The sequence below is a fragment of the Lycium barbarum genome, chromosome 3, assembly GCF_019175385.1.
Source record: "Lycium barbarum isolate Lr01 chromosome 3, ASM1917538v2, whole genome shotgun sequence".
NCBI classification, from domain to species: Eukaryota; Viridiplantae; Streptophyta; class Magnoliopsida; order Solanales; family Solanaceae; genus Lycium; species Lycium barbarum.
The window spans coordinates 114,005,251-114,024,691 of record NC_083339.1 but is presented as its reverse complement, the minus strand read 5'-3'; the positions used below and the strand labels follow the sequence as shown (position 1 = coordinate 114,024,691).

General features: G+C 33.7%; 2 protein-coding genes across 2 annotated transcripts; one reads left to right on the top strand and one right to left on the bottom strand.

The window, feature by feature from the left end:
- Positions 1–3,663: 3,663 nt before the first annotated feature.
- On the top strand, positions 3,664–6,094 carry LOC132631888 (25.3 kDa vesicle transport protein SEC22-1). Its single transcript, XM_060347614.1, has 5 exons — positions 3,664–4,192; positions 4,916–5,076; positions 5,232–5,375; positions 5,467–5,534; positions 5,617–6,094. Exons 1-5 carry the CDS (start codon positions 3,999–4,001, stop codon positions 5,710–5,712), a joined length of 663 nt encoding a protein of 220 aa, XP_060203597.1. The 5' UTR covers positions 3,664–3,998; the 3' UTR covers positions 5,713–6,094.
- An 84-nt stretch (positions 6,095–6,178) lies between these two features.
- On the bottom strand, positions 6,179–8,972 carry LOC132634026 (transcription factor LAF1-like). Its single transcript, XM_060350350.1, has 3 exons — positions 8,727–8,972; positions 7,710–7,839; positions 6,179–6,928 (listed from the first exon to the last, which is right to left on the bottom strand). The coding sequence occupies exons 1-3, from the start codon at positions 8,860–8,862 to the stop codon at positions 6,343–6,345; spliced, it is 852 nt and encodes a 283-aa protein (XP_060206333.1). The 5' UTR covers positions 8,863–8,972; the 3' UTR covers positions 6,179–6,342.
- Between the last annotated feature and the right edge of the window lie 10,469 nt (positions 8,973–19,441).

The following is a 19,441-nucleotide window of genomic DNA, read 5'->3' as shown; positions in this document are numbered from 1 at the left end:
GTTCTTATTCTTTAAGATAAAACAGTAACAACTTTTTAATTATGCAAAATAGTACAATTTTACTTCAACTCTAACTGTGGTATTAAAAGTAACGAAACACACAAAAATTGTGACTAACAACTTTAGAAATGATTTTTTTTTAATCACTGCTAAAAAAAGAATATGAAATAGCCTATATGTATTCTATTTGCTTGGAAACTTAGAAGTTCAACAATAAAATAATATTTCTATTTATTCATTTGATAATAATCCTTATTTTGATAAAATAGTTTAGAGTAGTTGTTAGTTTTTTCTACAGTAGGATTATTGCTAGAAAATTTGTAATTAATTAGGAAGACGATGAATTCCTTTGAACAAACAAAAAAAAAAAAACTTGATGCATATTGAAGAACATCATCATAATAATATAAATCATTCGACATCACATAAAATGAGGAGATTCTATACCATCATTGTGTACTAATTTTTTTTGTTTTTTGTTTTTTAAGTTTTCGAATATTATTTTGTCAATCTTGTAATATTATTTGGGGAAAAAGATTCAAAACACACTCAAACTATGGCCAAAATTGCCATAACACACCTGAACTTTGCAAGGGTTCTATGACCCCCTGTACTTATTTTTTGTGTATTTTGTACGCCTTTATGTGGTGACCTGTACAAGCGATTGTATCTACTCTCTTTGAGCGCGTAAGATTCCATATAAAAGTGTATATAATACACAAAAAATAAGTCCAAGGGGGGTCATAGGACCCCCGCAAAGTTCATGTGTGTTATGGCAACTTTGGCAAAATCTGGGCAGCAAATTACTGTTCATCTTCTTCATAGAGAACTGGACTGAAATTTGATCCTAATGCACTTTAAATCTCAGCCAAACATCACCAAATTTCATATTCGAATTCCTCTCGACGTTCCGGTTCTTTTGATATATCACCCACTCGAAATGGAGCTCATTTGCGGCAACCCGAAAATTCGAGTTTGAAGCTTCAAGCTTTGTTCATGGCAGTCATGGAGTCGTTCAGTTTTTCTTCACGTTCCAGACGTCTTCTAAGCTCGAGTTCAGCTTCAAACAATCAGCAACCAAGAATTTATTCATCAAATTCGGAATTTGAAGATCCAGATCTGAAAGCTTCAAGTCGAAACTCGACGTCCCTAATGGAGTTTTTGTTTACTGGTTCTACTATCTTAATCCACTATTATTAATCATGTTTTCAATGTCGACAATGTCACAAATCCCATATAATATCGAAAAAGACCCGTTTGATTTGGTCGTTACAATGGAGTATTTTTGGGTTTGAAATTTTGGAAAGTGGAGATATAAAAAATACCCAATTGAAGAATAATTAAATCTTTTAAACTCGACACAAAGGAAAGCAAAAGACACAAATTCTTGAACAGGCACAAACTCAACACAAAAGGCACAAAGCAAAAGGCACGATAATTGAAAGAAAAATTAGCTCTAATGACTGGAAAAAAATTTGGTCACTATAAGTGCACTTATAACGACCGGATTCATCTCCCTTCGTTAAGAAGTGGTTGCTAAAAATCAAATTTCCTGTAGTGGAGCGCGTGCATACACTCAAACGAGTTTGGGTGACTTTGTCCATTTGAAAGCATAGATAATACACAAAAAATAAGTCCAGGGGGGGTCATATGACTCCCGCAAAGTTCAGGTGTGTTATGGCAACTTTGTCCATAGTTTGAGTGTGTTTTGAACCCTGTTCCCTATTATTTGGGTGAAAATTATCTTCCCCCTCCAACCCTGCTAAAAAGATTAAATATCTCTCCTAATTTCGAACATTAGTTATTACTCCCCTTTATCTCATTTAAAATTTTTAGTACCTATTTACCCTCTACGTTAACGCTCTTCATTTCTTTTTACTTTTAAACATAATGATTTGTTTTAAAAAAAAAATCTATATTATGAACTTACCTATAGGACGAACACCATCTAATTTACGAAACAAGAAAGTAAAAAATAGTTGGAGGACTATTATTGTTCGAATGTTCGGTGTTAAAAAATAAGGGTTAGTTTAACTCAAAGTTCAAACTTTAGCGATTACATTGGCTCTTTTTCTTTTATATTTAAAGTGAATTTTGGCCCTTATTACTTTGAAAGCCAAAGATATAAAGTTGAATGACCATATGAGGAAAAAAGAAATTAATAACTTTACTAGATAATTTCCTTAAGTTGAGTGACCATACGAGAAATTGGCTCAGAAGTAAGTTAATCTAATAACAACGCTCGAAATTAGAATATTTTTCATGAAAGAATCATTTGACTTTGATGATGTAGATCATTAGTAAAGCTTGGGCCTCAAGAATACTCATGTCAGGCCCAGCATGACCCAAAAGTTCCTTGTTTTCATCACAAGCGGAAGAAGGCAAAAGCATTGCAATGCGTCTCGGGGGGCCCCATTTCTTTTTTATTTGGATTAATTTGTAAAAAAAGGTTTACACTTGCCATGTAATTTAATCTACTGTGGCAAGCACATACCTTATCTCATAGTATTACCAGTTTCACTTATCATGAACTGTTGCTTGTATTTACTTGTTAAATGACTCGTTTTATTTTGTTTTATATGATAATATTTGATTATTTACGGTATTCAAGAAACACAGATTTTTAGTATAAGCCAAGTGTACATTTAGAACCTATTGTGATGTTAGAATACATGTGATGACATTCTATTACAAACATGTTATTGATGGTAAAATAAGAAGTTTAAAGTTAAAAAAATTTATATTGGCGTCTTTTTAGTGAAGTTGAAAGAACAAGCATTTGAAGTTGAGTTGTAAATGGGTATGAGAATTGAAATTGTATTAAGACATAAATTTTATGTAGAAAAAAGTTTTGTAAGTGAATTATTATTTTACTTGCAATACTTCTTAAACTAGTTTTTTAACTTCAAATTATCTTATTTCAAGTTAAGTTGAAATAAAGGACAATTTTTTTAAATAGACATCAACGTACAAATTGTATCTCGTTGTTTGCCAGTAAGAAGTAGTGATATTTATCATCAAACACCCAGTTGCCATAGAAGGTTTTTCAGAAAAACTTTTGCCTGAACTGCTAAGTTGTTTGTGTGGTATTTTTTTTACAAAAAGGTTTTGCAAACTCCATTTGAGAGAAGAGCTAGCAAAGTGCATGCCTTGAACTTGAACACTTCAGCAGTCACTTGAGCAAATTTTGCTCGGAACCTTCATAGACGCATATAAAAAGTAATTTCAAAGTTCTCTACGTTATTCTCTATTTTCTTCTACATTCATATCTTTTATCGTTGTTATTTTGACCTCGTTGTTTAAAACCGTCCCGTAACAAGCTCGACAGGGTCCAATAAATAACGTAATTAATACGAAGAAGGAGCATTAAACTAATGAGCTGTTATATTTTTACCTCAGTCAACAGGTAATTAATTATAGTTGAAAGTGTGAGGTGTGACTACATTTTCCTTTCTCAAGTCCACAAAGAAAAAAGAAAGAAAGAGTTCTTCCTCTCTAAGGAATAACGTTTTCATGAAAGATTTAAATAGTATTCTATTTAACATTCCAATGCACCAAAAACAGAAAAACCTTAGGAAAACAGAAAAACCTTAGGATAGCTGTTACTTTTGTTTTCTTCCTTTTGTATCCTTTTAGTACTTTTTGGCCACCCTATGGACTTCTTTAGACTTTCCTGCACCGCGTGTACAGAACTTTTGATCACAACAAAGAATAACTTCACTCCCAAGTTCTCTTCTTCAATATTCTTGGTCTCATTTCCTTCCTCCCTCACCCATTTATTTGCTATAAAAGTCATAATTATTGTCCCCTTATATTGACCATAACCAAAAATTAAAGCTGCCTACAATTTACTCACATATATATATCCCAATCAAAGCCAAAGAAGAAAAAAATTCTAACAGGAATAGACAAAGAGAAGATCATAAGACTGATTATTGCGGAAAGATAAGAAAAAGGAAACTTTCTAGCACTCCTGTTTATTTTTAATTTGTTAAGGGATGGTGAAGGTGACAATTATAGGGAGGGTGAGTGATGGAATGCCCCTAGCCCAAGGTCCAAGACATGTTGTTAATGAAGAGAATGATGTCTTAACAACTTACAAGCAACAAGCTGAGTTCATTCTCAAGGAAATTTCATTACAAGCCTTGCCCTCCTCCAAGATGACAATTCTTGTAGATCACCACTGCTTCAAGTATCCTTTTCTTTCATCTACTTTTACATCTCATTTTGTTTTCTATCATGCCTACATTGCTTCTTTTATGGTCTATTTAGAATGTGACTTTCCTTTGTTTTGTTCTTCTATAAACACTTTCATATGCTTATTAGAAGAATCCAACAACTTTAGCAATACCATTCAGTAAATTGATATGTATCAGCATATGTCTCGAAAAATTACAATATCTTTTTGGGGATTTAAAAGAAAAAATAGTATGCCCGGGCAATGGCGAAGTTAGGATTTGCGCCAACGGTGTTCAAAATTTAATATATATCTATAACAAGTAATTTTTTACCTATATACGCAATATTAGTCTCTGTATACACAGTATAATTTCCCGGCGATGTTCAACTGACCACACACTTCAGTCTATGTCACTAAGCCACTGGCCTCAAGGTTTTGGTTCACTAGTAGAAATGTAGTGCATGATGTGATGTGTGAATTAGACGAGAAATGTAGTACATGATGTGATGTGCGGATTAGACGCACGTTACGAGTTCCTGAAATTTAATCCATTATCCATCCTATTTTAAATCATGCGGCAACAAGCTTGAAGATTTCTCAGTTATCAAAACATATACTAATTTCTCTGTTATTTTGGTTCTTCATTTTAATTGTCACCTTTTGCTTTAGCTTTCTTGTAGCTTTACATTCCACAATTAGCTCTTTACATTACGTCTTTTTCGTGCTAACTTTCAGCTACATAGTTGAGAATGGGATTTGCTTCCTAACGTTATTCGAGTCATCATATCCAAGAAAGCTGGCATTCCATTATCTACAAGATTTGCAGCTGGAGTTTGAAAGACTAGATAGGAGCCTCGCTGACAGAATTACAAAGCCATATACCTTCATCAAACTTGGTAATATACACAATGTTCATTGCAGTTCAATTATAGTAGCTGCACTAGTTTAAGTACAGCGAATTCCTCTGTTTAATCCTAAAGTTAAGGCAATAAGATGGTTTAGTCTAAATTCTTCTGCTGTTGCTTTTTGCATGATTGGCTGTGTCTCACAGATACTATCATTGGCAACATTAGGAAGCAATATGTGGATACAAGAACACAGGCAAATTTATCTAAGCTAAATGCTCATCGTCAAAAGGATGTCGATATTAGGACAGAGGAATTATCACTAATAACAGAGAGAAGACGAAGAGCAGGTAAGCTTGTCGCGTGGTTACTGTCGTTTAAATTCAATTATAGCTTATGATATTTAAAACTATGCATTGGATTATTTCAAAATGTTATCAGAAATGATAGAGAGAATGACGGAAGCTCATATAAGTACTTCTCCAATTTGGGGGTCTAAAAGGCTTGAGGTATGTGGTACCGCTGACCAATGCTAATCTTCTTATATTTGACAATAAGAAAGAGGGTTTAATTTTGATGTTTGATATCCAGATCATCGCGCTGAAATGGACACCAGTTACAATCCTTCTCGTTGTTGCTTCTGCTCTTCTATGGACCGGCTTAATCCTCCAAGATGATTTTCGATAATGGTGAACCAAACTTTACATGAAAGATCTTCTTCTAATGTCTCCAAGGAAAATGCTTCAATGGTGTAAATGAAGAAATCGTCAGGATATCCACTGGCTGGAGACTAGCGGGGGCCAATTAGGAACGTGGACATAACCAGATAAAGATGCCTCTGGGCACATGATTTGTGCTATATTGTTATTGGATTTGAAGCCTTATTCATCTGATTATTTGTCCTGTAAATGGATTAACTTAATGTATTTATTTTTTATGTCAAATTGTTTACCTGTTAGACTACTTGCCACTTGCAATGTCAAATGGTTATCGATATGCCTTCTACCACCTTGTAAAAATATCATCATTTGCAAAATCAATAAAAACTAGTACTATATTATCTGCTGAACTTCTTGATTATAGCTTGTGATTTCAGACGGCCGTTGTACTCTTTCAAATTGATTCCAACTTGTTTAATTGCCATTTTATTACCTGGTTTCTTTGCAACTCTTTCATTAGTACAGATACAATGAATTAGACTTTGTACAAGATGGAATACAAGAAAAGAGAAGGCGTCTATGGTAAAAATATGCTAAATTCCTGCTTTATTACCTCCAAAGTAAATACCACAATTTTGTAAGATTCTAAAAGGTGAACTCATATGTACATCACATCATCGTTTATGTCGAATTCCCCCGACATAAATTCCTCAAATCCATTTGCAGACATGGGATCCTCAAACTTGAGTTGGGGTTGAAAAATATCATCCACTATCCCGTTGTTAACCTCTTGATTTATGCCATTAGCATAACTAATTTCATCATTCATCAGTACATCATTCATGAAGGCGTGTTGGCACTCTGAATTATTATAGCCAAAGTTATTCTTGGAAGGATAAAAATTGCCTGAGTTCTGGAAACCTTGCCCATTAAACTGATCCAAAGAAAGCCATTCCGCGAATAATATTTTGGGTAAGTTAACTTTTTGAGGCTCTCTTGGAAAGTCCACATGTGAAGCAGATTGATCTGAATCTGCTAATGATCCTTCTATGTGTTCAAATGAGTCCAAACTGGAATTCTGGGGAGTCAATTTCTTGGAAGAAGGTGAAGATTCTGTGTTACCAGATTTAGTGTGGCCTTCATTTTCTGCCATTTTGGCTACTCTCTTCTTTAGATAAGAGTGCCAGTGGTTCTTTATCTCATTATCTGTCCTTCCATGCAAGTGTTGTGCAATCTGAGACCACCTGTTGATACAGAACCTTAATTAGATACATAAAATTAAGTAAAACAAATTCATTTTCATTTATCAAATTCTTAAGGTTTGTAAAATTAAATCCAAATGTTTACTTGCTGGGTTAAACACACTCCTAATGTTAAAAACATTTAGGATGTCAGTGTATATAAGTTAAATCCACAAATAAAATGTCATGTTATATCCTTTGCTCTTGCACGGTGCACCCTTTACATAACCATTTTATTTGAAAAAAGTCTGTCGCAGTCATAACAATATTTGTTAAATGGGCAGCCTAGTAGGTGAATTCTTATTGAAATACTAGTATTTTTTTTTTTGGTAATTACTAGTATTATTTTGTAGTCAACTTACAGTTATTATTTACCACATAGTAGTATATGTGTAATTAAAAATGGTGTAGATAATCAAAGCTGACTACCTCTTCGAATTCCAGAAGAGTAATTGGACATTATAGTCGATTAAAAAGCAGAATAAGAGGAATCATTCAAGGTATTTGTTGAAAATATACTAATTAAGTATAGAGTTTGATTTATATATGTTGTTAGTGTAAGATCAGACTTACACTAGCTAGCAGGTCGTTGAAAGGATATCTATATAAGTCTCCTTGACATGGGATTTGTAATCTTGAAAGATAATTAAATTATTTAAATATGACCTGATAGTGTAATAATTTCTTACACTGACTATATAAACTTTTAATAAAAGTAAACTTTTCTTTTTAACATATTAAACTTTTAAATAAAATGATTACACAATTGAAACAATTTTCTTACTTGTTTCCAAACATGGCATGAAGAGTCAATATTGTTTCTTCCTCTTCCAAGCTAAATGCCCCTCTCTTTAGGCCAGGTCTTAAGTAATTAATCCACCGCAATCTACAACTCTTTCCATTCCTTTGCAAGCCTGTAAAATAAGTGATTACTATATTAAGAGATAAAATCACCAACGTCACCGACATAATACATGTTTGAAGTGGTCTTAATTAATCTCTCTCTCTCTATCTCTGCCGGTGTTGAATTTTTCAATTATATCAGAAAATTGTAATGTTGTTGACTTATTGCTGTTGTTCCTAAAAACTATTCCCAAGTATTGCGCCAAAGATAACGAACTCGGCTGAGGTGTATTTTTGCATAAGCCAATGAACTTTTTGAAGTTTCTTTTTTTTTTTTTTTTTTTTTTTTTTTATGTACTATTATTTTCCGACTTTTCCTAAAAACAAGACTTTCAAATGTTTTACCTATAATAAAGACACCTTTTTTTTTTATTCTTTTACAAATACACATGCCACTTGGGTAAAATGATCCCAGCTGGAATGAATGTAAAATGATCCCAACTGGAATGAAGTCATTCATGAAAGATTAAAAATAGGCAAAAGGGTTAACAATAACTATGCTTATGCTCATATCTCCAATGATCCTCAAAGCATGATATTGCTGTCATTGACAAGGATGTGATACAACAATCCAGTTTCATTTTTTCACGTTTTCATGTAATATCGCAAATTATACTATACTGATAAATGTAAAAATATATTTATATAGTGTATATAACTTGATATATTCAGCATGAAATATTTCAAGTGCTTAAACTTGGACATTATAATTTGGGTAAAGTTGGAAAAGCTATGTCTATCTTCTTATCTACTTGAGAAAATCTTTAAGATGGAAATTAAGTAGCCTCAAGATAATTACACTTGAGTTAGAGATGAAGAAACAATAAACTATAAATTACTAATGTGTTGCATGTTATGAAAATATGAAGATGAATTAAGGAAGTTAAATTTAACTAACCGGCATTAATGGGAACAGAGCTCCAGCAGCCATGTCCATGCTTGATGATGTAATTTTTAAGCTTATCATCTTCATCAGGGGACCATAATCCCTTCTTGTGCTTTTGCTTTGGCTTCTCTGTTGGCTTGCACCCCATTTTCAAACAAATTAACAACAGTTCAACAAAATTAATGTGTAAAAATTATGTTTCAGATACTTAAAAAGCAAGAGCAAGAAGACAAAGATATACTATGACTTTTGTGTGTGTTTTTGTTAAGAGAGGAGACGGAAGACTTGATGTTGAGGTTAGCCGACCTGATATTTAAAGGAAGGATTAGCTGAGACTTATACTAAGAGCCCGTTTGGATTGACTTATAAGTTGCTTATAAGCTCTTTTCAGCTTTTTTGAGTGTTTGACTGACCAGCTTAAAGTCATTTTGTGCTTAAAATAAACTCAAAAAAATAATTGGGCTCATTTGACTTTACTTATCTAAAGCAGCTTATATAGCTTATAAGCTGTTTGCAACTTATAGGCATAAGCCCATCCAAACAGGCTCTAATTAAGTTCAATAAAAACAAACCACTTAATGAAAAATTAAAAAAGGGACTATTTGTCTGGTCCCTCTTCCAAATAAAATAATTCCTCAACCAAAGGAAAGTGAAAGTGAAGAAAGATATAATCAATTAGAATTGTTGTCCGTCTCAGAGAATTTTTGGGAGCTAGCTAGAGCCATGAACTAGAGAGACAAATGAGTTCTTGCACATATAATATATGTATCAATTGTGTCATTTATCATGCTTAAACCTACTTGACAGAAACCAATAACTGTTTCTTATGTCCTCACTCATTAGATTCACTGAAACACCTAACTGTTGATCATCATGTGTATTTGCATTAGGGTAAGCCAAAAACTAAAGATGGTGAAAACAGAACATTTATTTAAGAATTAGATGCGATTAGCCCGTGCAAGCACGGCCCGACAATGATACTAACAAACTATTTCGGATTAATTAAGCAGAGGAAATTTGAAAATTTTAGTGAACTTTGATAATCTACAAAAGATTAGTGAAGAATTAACTATTGTTCACAAAGAAAATTTATTATCGTACTTTAATCAATATCCGAGTTGGAAAATTTCAATCGATCGTTCTACAATTTCTTATCACAACACTCGTGGAGATCTTTTTGTTGATAAATCAAAGAATTTCCTTAAACGGGGTTTAAAGGTGTATTAGATTACTCAAAAAGCTAGTGGCCTTCTCAAACTCCCGAGTTTATTAACTTCAAAAAAAAAAAAAGTATATATTACAATAAACATTATATATATATGCAAGGAATGAAAAAGCACATACATCAAGCATTATGGTATACAATATCAAATACATTTGCATATAAACAACAAAATATGTAGGGTACTCAACTTTACATTTTCCATCTCTCTTAATGACAAGCTTTTACGACCAGACAAAAGTCACAAAACGATATGACACGTTTAAAAAACAAATCTCAAATATATTATTTCTTTCTTAAATTTATATGTAGTGAGACATATTTACATAAAATGAAACACGAAACCTTCGCGAATTGCAACTTTTAACCTCCGTAAATTTTCCATTTTTGTGTAGTGTGTTTATATTTGAGCCTAAAAGTTTATATTTGCAATTTAGGTATTTATTGTTTAAGATTAAACTTTTACAATATAATTTAGGGTACAATAAGATTTAGGGTTTAAGATGTAGAGTTTAGGATTAGAAATTTGAGATTAAAGATTTAGGGTAGAGATATTAAAATTTAGATCTTGAACTTTACATTTTAATTTTGAATTATTGTCTTGTTTAATATTTTCTAAAACTCTTACTTATTAGGTTGCATTTTTTTTAGAACTAACTTGAACTGCATCTTGTGATGTAAGCTAAATACAAAACTCCTTCCTTTCCCATATACTAAAAAGAAAAAGAAAAAAAGAACAATTGGCTAAATTTTGAAGTAGTTAGCTAACTACCTGGTTTGGAAGAGCAATTTGAAAAGAAGAAACTCCACGTGCATGTGCTGGAGTAGAAGTATGTGCTAGTGGCAAGGCATGAAAGCCACGTAGCATCCAATAATAGAGCAAATGACTAAAAAGCCAATTATAAATCAAAATAGACCAAAAACTGACATGTCAAGAACAGCTCTCAACCGGCTCTTCTATAATAGTACTAGTCGGAAGAAATCTGTGCTGTGCACGGGCTTAATATGCAATCCCAAATTTAATTTTTAAAGTGGTGTTTATTAAATAATTTTTAAACTTATCATCTAAAATAAGTTACATATTTGTGTGAAATTAAATTATTAAATTAAAGATTTAAAATTTCCTTCACATTTTCTGTCATATTTGCTAAAAGATTGTATCCTAGAAAAATATAAGCATGTTTAGATGAGGATTATTTTGAAGTTGTAATACTTTTTCTACAATAGTAAGGAAAAACACTATCATGAACATTAGATAAATCTAATAAAGCTACTTTTTGGTGAGAATATTACCATTGAGAAATTGTAAGAATTTGCCGAATGCAGAAGAGTAAGGAAATTAAGTGGGCCCACGTTTCACGTAAAGCTGCTCAAGCAAAAAATAAGTACACAGCGGCCTATTTTTTAATTACCATAATGGGCTCCAAAGCAGTTTTATTTACGAAAAAAAGATATAAACTAAGTGCAAATAAAAGCAAAATCAGGGGTAAAAATAAACAAGTAAGCAGGGACGTCAAGCAAGTGCTGTCTTCAGCTGCACACTCTCATTTATTAAAGGAAAAAGAAGATAAATAAGAAACAAAAAGGATCGGATCACTACGAGCCCGTTTGAATTGGCTTATGACTTTTGACTCATAAGCCAAAAGTCATAAGTTACAAATTTTAGCTAATGACTTTTAGCTTATTTTGTTACTAGTGAATTGATTCGTACTTCGCGTGATCATAATTTTTTTTTTAATATCTTCTTTTCTAATTCAAAATAGATTACATTTTAAGTTCTAAGCTGATTTATTATTGTCACTTATTTTCCTTTTTCTTTAATTTTTATCAATTATGAATTTTTACTTTTCAATCATTCAAAAATACTTGAATTTTATATAATAATAATAATATATATGGATGAATTTTCCTTTTTATTTAATATATTAAGTATTTATCTAACTCTTTTTCTCTATCTTGCATCACCAACAACGTCAACTCCAAAAATAATATGGAAAGGGAGGTAAACACAAATGAAATCTGTTTCGTTAATTTTAGCTTTATTTTTTTCCTTTTCCCCCTTCTCCTCCTCCTCCTTCTTCTTCTTCTTCTTTCTTGCTTCCTTGCCCATTTATTTTAAGAAAAATTCTCTATTTTTATGCTCTTTTCTCATTGGAATATCTCATTTTTATAACCGACTACTCCACTCTAAAGCTACTCTTTTTCCGTCCTAAAAATATCGATGCTACACTAAAAGTTATAAAATCTAAAAAAGTTGTTCATTTATTTTTTAAAAAAGTTCCTACAAATTCAATACATGACATCATTAAAAGGGAGAGACAACTCAAAAAACAATTGAATATTCAAGCTTCAATTTCATTGACAATCCTTTCGACTACTGAGAAATTTATCATTAACTAATTCTTTTTTCAATTGAAAATACGTAAAATTATTTGGTAAAGATTATTTTAAAATAACATCTTCACTTACTATTGTTGATATCTTACTTTAGTAGGTGTCCAACAAAGGCATGCTTATATTATTTATAGAATAGAGGAATGAGAAGACAAATTGTTTTTTTTTTAAAAGATAGAAAACGATCGGCACAAAAAACTTTAGTACCTGGAAAAACATACAAAATCATATTAATTTGCCAACAAAAACAGACCGACAACTTACCAAACAAAAATAGGGTAAAATTACATCCACATATAACCCCATTAGTCAATTGACACAAAAAACTATAGTGCCTGGAAAAACCTGCATTCGATTCAAGAAAGTTCATACACGTTAGAGATTAAAATAGAAAGCAAAAAAAGAAGAAAGTAACATAAGAAAATTATATCAATTCGCCAATAAAAACATACCGATAACTTACCAAACAAAAATAGGATAAAATTATATCCACATATAACCCCATTAGTAACCTATTTTCAACTTGCAAAAATCCACAAACATTTAAGAAGTAACAGTATGATATTATATAAATATTTCAAAAAGAAAAAAAGAAAGCCGAAACACAAAATTTAAAAGAACTAATCACCTGAGATCAGAAGGAATGACCAACAAGATTAGTGGGAAAGTTGATAAAATGTGTTACTTATCAGTATCAAATGGTGGATAAAAAAAATTGATGAGAACTTTTGAGTGCTACATATATATTTGATGTAAGTCTACAACTATTCTGATGATGGATAACGAAGGTCTTAAAAATAGGGTAATAATAATAGGTGACAAAAGAGCATAAAAATAGAGAATTTAAAGTACCCATTTATGGGCTAGTATTTAAGAGCAACAATTAATTTTTATTCAATTGATGGATCGTGGGAATAATACTAAGAGAGTTAAAGAGATGATTCTTTTAAATTTTGACATTGCATATTTAATTTAATTAAGAGAGTTAAAGGAATGACTTTGAGATTATTTAACATAGCACATAAATGATAAAAAAAAAAAAATTTAGAGAAAAGTCCAAAAAAAGGAGAAAAAATATAATTGTGTTTCTTAACCAAAGAGAGGTGCCACATCACTTTTTCTATTCCTAGCTTTATTATATATATATTGATTTTAACTTAAAAATAAGTGTTTAAAAACATTTTTTTATTTTATTTAAATACTACAAAAGTACTTAAAAGCTATTTTGGCTTAAAAGCACCTAAAATAAGCCAATCCAAACAGGCTCTAGCTTGATTTAGTTTATTTTATATTCATCTTCTTCGTTTTAATTTCAAGACTTAATGAGGTAATTACTTTACAAAAGGATCCGAAAGCTTAAATAACATATTTGTTCCTGGATTTAAGTTATAAACATTGACATATAAAGATTATTTTATATTATCTCTCTATATAGCTGATAGTGAATTTTAATCTGTGATAACATGTTAGTTATTCTTTAATTTTATCAGATTGTCAATTAATATTTATCAAGAAATACCTGTAATTACATAGTACTCCCCCCGTCCCATAATAAGTGTCACCTTAGCAAAAATAAAATAAAATTGTCCCATAATAAGTGTCACTTTATGAAATCAAGACATAAATTGGTTTGTTTTTTTCAACTGTACCCTTAGACAAAAACTGACAAGTTAAAGTAATATTTAAATGATGATTGAAAGAGCCACATAGCAACTTGATATTGTTGGATTTCCAATGTCAAAAGGATTACTACTTGTGCATGCTCTAATCAAAAAGAAAAAATAATTTATTTTTATTATATAGGGGTAATTTAGTAAACTTCATATTTTATTATTGGTTTCTTAATATGCGTGTTTTTGATTAAGGTGACACTTATTATGGGACGGATGAAGTAATTTATATAAGTGACGTGTGTAAGTATAATTCTTTTACAATGCGTAGAACTTAAAACTCAATGCTTTTTCCTGTCGTTGTCAGTTTTACAACCATCGATCGAATCACAAATTAAGGATACTTAATCATCATTTGCGCATGCTTTAGACTCTGTTTAAATTGCCAAATAGTGTGTTCTCACATATTTTGAAGTTCAAGTGATAAGAAAATAATTTAGGAATATCCACCAATAACTTCGGGACCATTTTAGTGTTGTCGGTGAAGATTAATTTGTTAGATTATGTCATAATATAGGTTCAATTCTACAATTTTAGGAATTCTTGTTCTGGAAATCCTTCCAACTACTTCCCTCTAGTCTCTCTTTTTCTTCAACCACAAGCCTGTTCATGGATAACAACTTCGAGAAAATCTCAGCCAATCCATTAACTTAACCTTTTCTAAATGACCAATGAAGTTTCTCCTCAATCTCAGCCAATCCATTAACTTAACCTTTTCTAAATGACCAATGAAGTTTCTCCTCAACATAAAAGTCTTAACTATTGGAAACAGCAGAAGAGTTCTTCTATTCTCTTGCTGACAAATAGTCCGAGCCAATATATTGGAGAAAAATTCCAAAAAATAAAAATAAAATGGGTACATTTGAAGATATTAAATATAGATATTAGAATCTTTCATTATAAGTTACGCCATTTAAATCTGTCAGGCGCAAAAACATTAGTTACTTTGACCGCATATTCCCAAATTGAAAAATCTTCTTAATGTATGTCACCTTAATTCATTCGCTAGCATGTTTGTTTGCCTTTCTCCATATATGTATAATATATGTTTTGTTGGCTTCCGATAAGTATTTACAATCTTCAATAATAACCTCAATAGGGTGATAGCACTAAATATCCTGCAAGTAGGCAGAATACTCCCACGTCTAATTCCTTATATCCTATTTCTTTTTCCAATTTTTATCCTTGTCTGTTGTCCTAATTCTTTTTTCTGAGTATCCAAATACCTATTATCTTTGATAATCTTCAAACGTCGAACCTTTCAAAAATATCATCTTCCATTTGACTTTTTACATTACCATTATATTTCAGTTTACTCTTTCCTCAAAAGAACGATTGAGACCGAGCTAAAATTTCAAATTATTGATGATACCACAGTTGTATTACTTGCTGAAGTAGACAAACCACAATGATTTGTCATATCATTATGAATTTTGGACACCCCTATGTTCTAGAAAACAACAGAGAGGAAACCAAGGAGTATAAATATTAAAGCCCTTGACAGGTTGTAACTTGTGAATATTAAGATAGACTAAAGTCCAAATTTCTATACTAACCCCAGTTGAAAATATTTATAACTTAAATAGTTGTCGAAACTAATCACGTTCATGTCAACCTATCTTCTTATTCAGCCATGAAGAATAATCAAAACTTAAAATGCATATAAAACTCCATATTTATTGTAAAACCTTTCTATTCACAATCACAAAAACGAAGTAGCTTAAATTTATTGGCATTAATTAGTTCAGTATCTTTTTCTACATACCATGTGCAGAAAACTAAAATTCATTGGTATATATTAAGGTTTTGTTTACCTAAACAGAGATTATACTCTTGAAAAAACAGATTAGTGAATAACAAATGCTGAGGATATATATATATCGTAGGTAAAGAGAAACTATTTTTTCAAGAAAGGAAAAGTAGAGAGTAACGTTTCCTAAATTGTTTTTTAGTACAAAGGAAAAAGATAGCTCGGGTCAATTAATATTTTTTATTGTTTAAATGGACTTTACCAAACTACTTCCATTGCACATTAAATAATAGAGGCCAAACAACAACGGTGAGATTATAAAATAATGACGCGTTTAATTTACCCCACATGGTTTAATTTATGTATTACCCAATTACCTAAATAGATTATAGTACTATTACACTATTCATGATTTGGTGCACAAGATATGGTGAGATGAGTTCAGTATTTCCTACCCCGTTTACTATTCGTTGGGATCCTTAATGAGATACTAATATATGCTGCAAACCTCGTTGTATTATATATTCTTGTATCGAGTTAGGAGGGCAAACTAAACACATCGTTAAAAAAAAAAAGGAAAAAAATCCAAACACATTCATTGCTTTATCTAAATTTTGGAAAACTAGAGAAAATTAATTGATTAGGTTTTAAGGGGTCAAATTAATGTTAACTCCCAAATTTATATGAATAAATTACCGATGTAATTAAGCGATAGACAGGGATTGGAGGACCAATTTTATAAGATGTACTTAGGCTAATGTTAAATCAATGGGTTGGTGTAGGTAACTGAAACAGGGGTGATTTTTTTTCAGCGTCACCATTGCTCGGCAGTCAGCGTCACAGCCAACTTCAGCCTTCGCACACACGCTCACTTCTTAACACTTAGATTTAATTTCGTGTCAATCACAATGAAAGGAACACACACAATTTACGGGCAACGCCCAACCTTTTTATTATCTCTCAGATATACAAAAGGACTCACGAATTTGGAGGCTTACAAAACTGATCAATGCCTTAGCCAAATTCTGACTACTTACAAAACCTGCCAGGGGCAGTTACAAGCAGTTACAAGGGGAGGGGCGTGCATGGCATGTGCCAGCAGTTACAATGGGATAATGGCATACAGATTCTAGGCCTAGAATTTCGCCCATGTGGGCAAAGCCTTTCAAAAACCGAGCATAACCGTCGCACATGCCGCGCACACTGTGTAACCGACGCATGTGCCGCGCGCATGCCTCGCTCATGTGCCGCGCACCTGCCTCGGTCATGTGTCTCGCGCGTGCCTTAGCCTGATTTTCGCCTCATAGCTTCGCCCAACACTTAGAATATTTTTCGCCCATCTTTATGCCAACACCATGCCAACCATTTACCATGCCCATCTGCCTTGGCCCCAGCCAGCCCATGTCAATGCCCATGTCTGCCGGTGCCAACCTACTGCCTGCACGCATGCCCGTCTGGTGCCATGCGCCTGTTCGTGCCACTGACATTCGTCAAGCTGCTCTGCCAACACCCAAGCACCTTGACTTAGCTGCACACCATGCCATAGGCATGCAACCCCGCACATTTCTTTCAACACCCACATAGGCCCATGTCAAGGGGCAATGTACAAGCCCTTGACACCGCCTTCGCCCGCATGCATCTAAGTCCGAACTTGGGGGTCTAACAAACCACCCCCACCAGTTGAACTCGACGCCCTCGTCGAGGCTGTTTTCAGGTAGTCCTCCAATTGCTTGTCGAACTGCCAAAGTGACTTAGTCTTTTCCCAAGTAGCATCAGCTTCTTGCTTACCCTTCCACTGAATCAGAAATTCTGTCCGCCTATTCTTCTTGACACCAAGTACCCGGTGATCCAATATCTTTTCAATTTCAGCATCAAACTGTGTGCGCACCACAGCCGGTGCTCTCTTTGACTGGTTCTTTTCCGGATCATCAGCATCTTCATAATAAGGCTTCAAAAAGCTCACATGGAAGGTTGGGTGTAATTTCAACCTTTCAGGCAGCTTCAACCTATAAGCAACTTCACCAACTTTCTGGACTACTTCAAATGGTCCATCATATTTTGGGATTAAACCGCGGTGCCTAAACTTACTTGTAATCTGTTTCCAGATTTGGGGAGTAAGCTTGAGCAGCACCCGATCACCAACATTAAATTCCAACGCTCTTCTACGCTGGTCTGCATACTTTTTCATCCGTTTCTGGGCCTTGCGCAAACTGTCTTGCGCCTCTGCAAGCACTTCCTGCTTGTCCCTGACATAACGATAGGCAACAGGGCATTTCCCTTGAGTTTTCTGCTTAGCAACATCAAGCGGAGTCATAGGCTGTCTGCCTAGGACTAACTCAAACAGGCTCATCTCCGTGGCCGACGACTTGTGCAAATTATAGCAAAATTGTGCACTGTCCAATAAGTCCACCCCATTCCGCTGACTTGCTGTCACAAAGTGCCTCAGATATTCCTCCAACAAGTGATTAATTCTTTCAGTTTGCCCATCAGTTTGAGGATGGTTCGCCGTGGAAAACTTCAAATCAGTTCCCATCATATTAAACAAAGCAGTCCAAAACCGACCTGTGAACCGAATATCCCTATCACTGATGATATCAGCTGGCACACCAAAGAACTTAACCACATTTTTGTAAAACAAATCTGCAGCAACATCCGACGAACACACAACTGGGGCAGCAATAAAAACAGCATACTTTGAGAACCTTTCCACCACCACCATGACTGATGCCATACCGTTTACCTTCGGAAACCCACCAATAAAGTCCATCGAAACAGACATCCAAGGACTTTCAGGAATAGGAAGAGGCTGCAGCAAACCTGCTTCCTTTTTGCGCTCAGTCTTATCTAGTTGACAAACCAGACAAGTTTTCACATAAGCTTCAACATCATCTTCCATCTTTGGCCAGAAATACACTCTAGACAGCAATGCCAACATCCGTTCAACACCCGGATGCCCAGCCCAAGTAGTGTCATGCACCTATTTAATTAGTTCTTTGCGCAATCCACCACCTTGAGGTACCACGATCCTCCCCCCTTTGAAATAGAGCAGATCATCCTCGATCCAATACCTCCGCACTGTCCCCTCTTTAACTTGACTCATTAACTTAGTGTATAATGAATCATTTGCAGCACACAGTCTAATCTTATCAATAAAATCAGACTCTAACCGAGAAATTGAATATATAGCAGCAAATACCTCTTTTCTACTCAACGCATCAGCAACTTGGTTGTGTTTCCCCGGCTTATGCTCCCACATGAAGTCATACTCAGCCAAGAACTCTTGCCAACGAGCCTGCGTGGGACTCAGCTTGCGTTGCGTTTTAAAGTAAGTATTAGCAACATTGTTCGTCCGCACCACAAACTTTGTCCCTAGCAGATATACACGCCAAGTCTGCAAGCAATGCACCACAACAACCATCTCCTTCTCATGAGTAGAGTATCGTTGTTCCGCTTCATTCAACTTTCTGCTTTCAAAGGTCACGGGGTGACCTTCTTGCACCAACACGCCTCCCACAGCCTTGTCAGAGGCATCAGTATGCACCTCAAAGGGAAATTCGAAATCAGGCAGCCTTAGTATGGGTTCTGAAGCAATGGCCTCCTTTAGCAAGTTGAACGCACCATCACATTTTTCAGTCCACACCCACACCACGTTCTTTTTCAGCAAATCAGTCAAAACAACAGCCTTCTTTGA

Bases quoted from the DNA above. Each gene is read 5' to 3' on its own strand.
- LOC132631888 (XM_060347614.1), top strand. From the start codon at position 3,999: ATGGTGAAGGTGACAATTATAGGGAGGGTGAGTGATGGAATGCCCCTA. The intron at 5,077-5,231 runs GTAATATACACA...TGTGTCTCACAG, and splicing joins ATATACCTTCATCAAACTTG to ATACTATCATTGGCAACATT. The intron at 5,376-5,466 runs GTAAGCTTGTCG...AAATGTTATCAG, and splicing joins AGAGAGAAGACGAAGAGCAG to AAATGATAGAGAGAATGACG.
- LOC132634026 (XM_060350350.1), bottom strand. From the start codon at position 8,862: ATGGGGTGCAAGCCAACAGAGAAGCCAAAGCAAAAGCACAAGAAGGGA. The intron at 7,840-8,726 runs GTTAGTTAAATT...CTTATTTTACAG, and splicing joins CTCTGTTCCCATTAATGCCG to GCTTGCAAAGGAATGGAAAG. The intron at 6,929-7,709 runs GTAAGAAAATTG...CTGTATCAACAG, and splicing joins CATGCCATGTTTGGAAACAA to GTGGTCTCAGATTGCACAAC.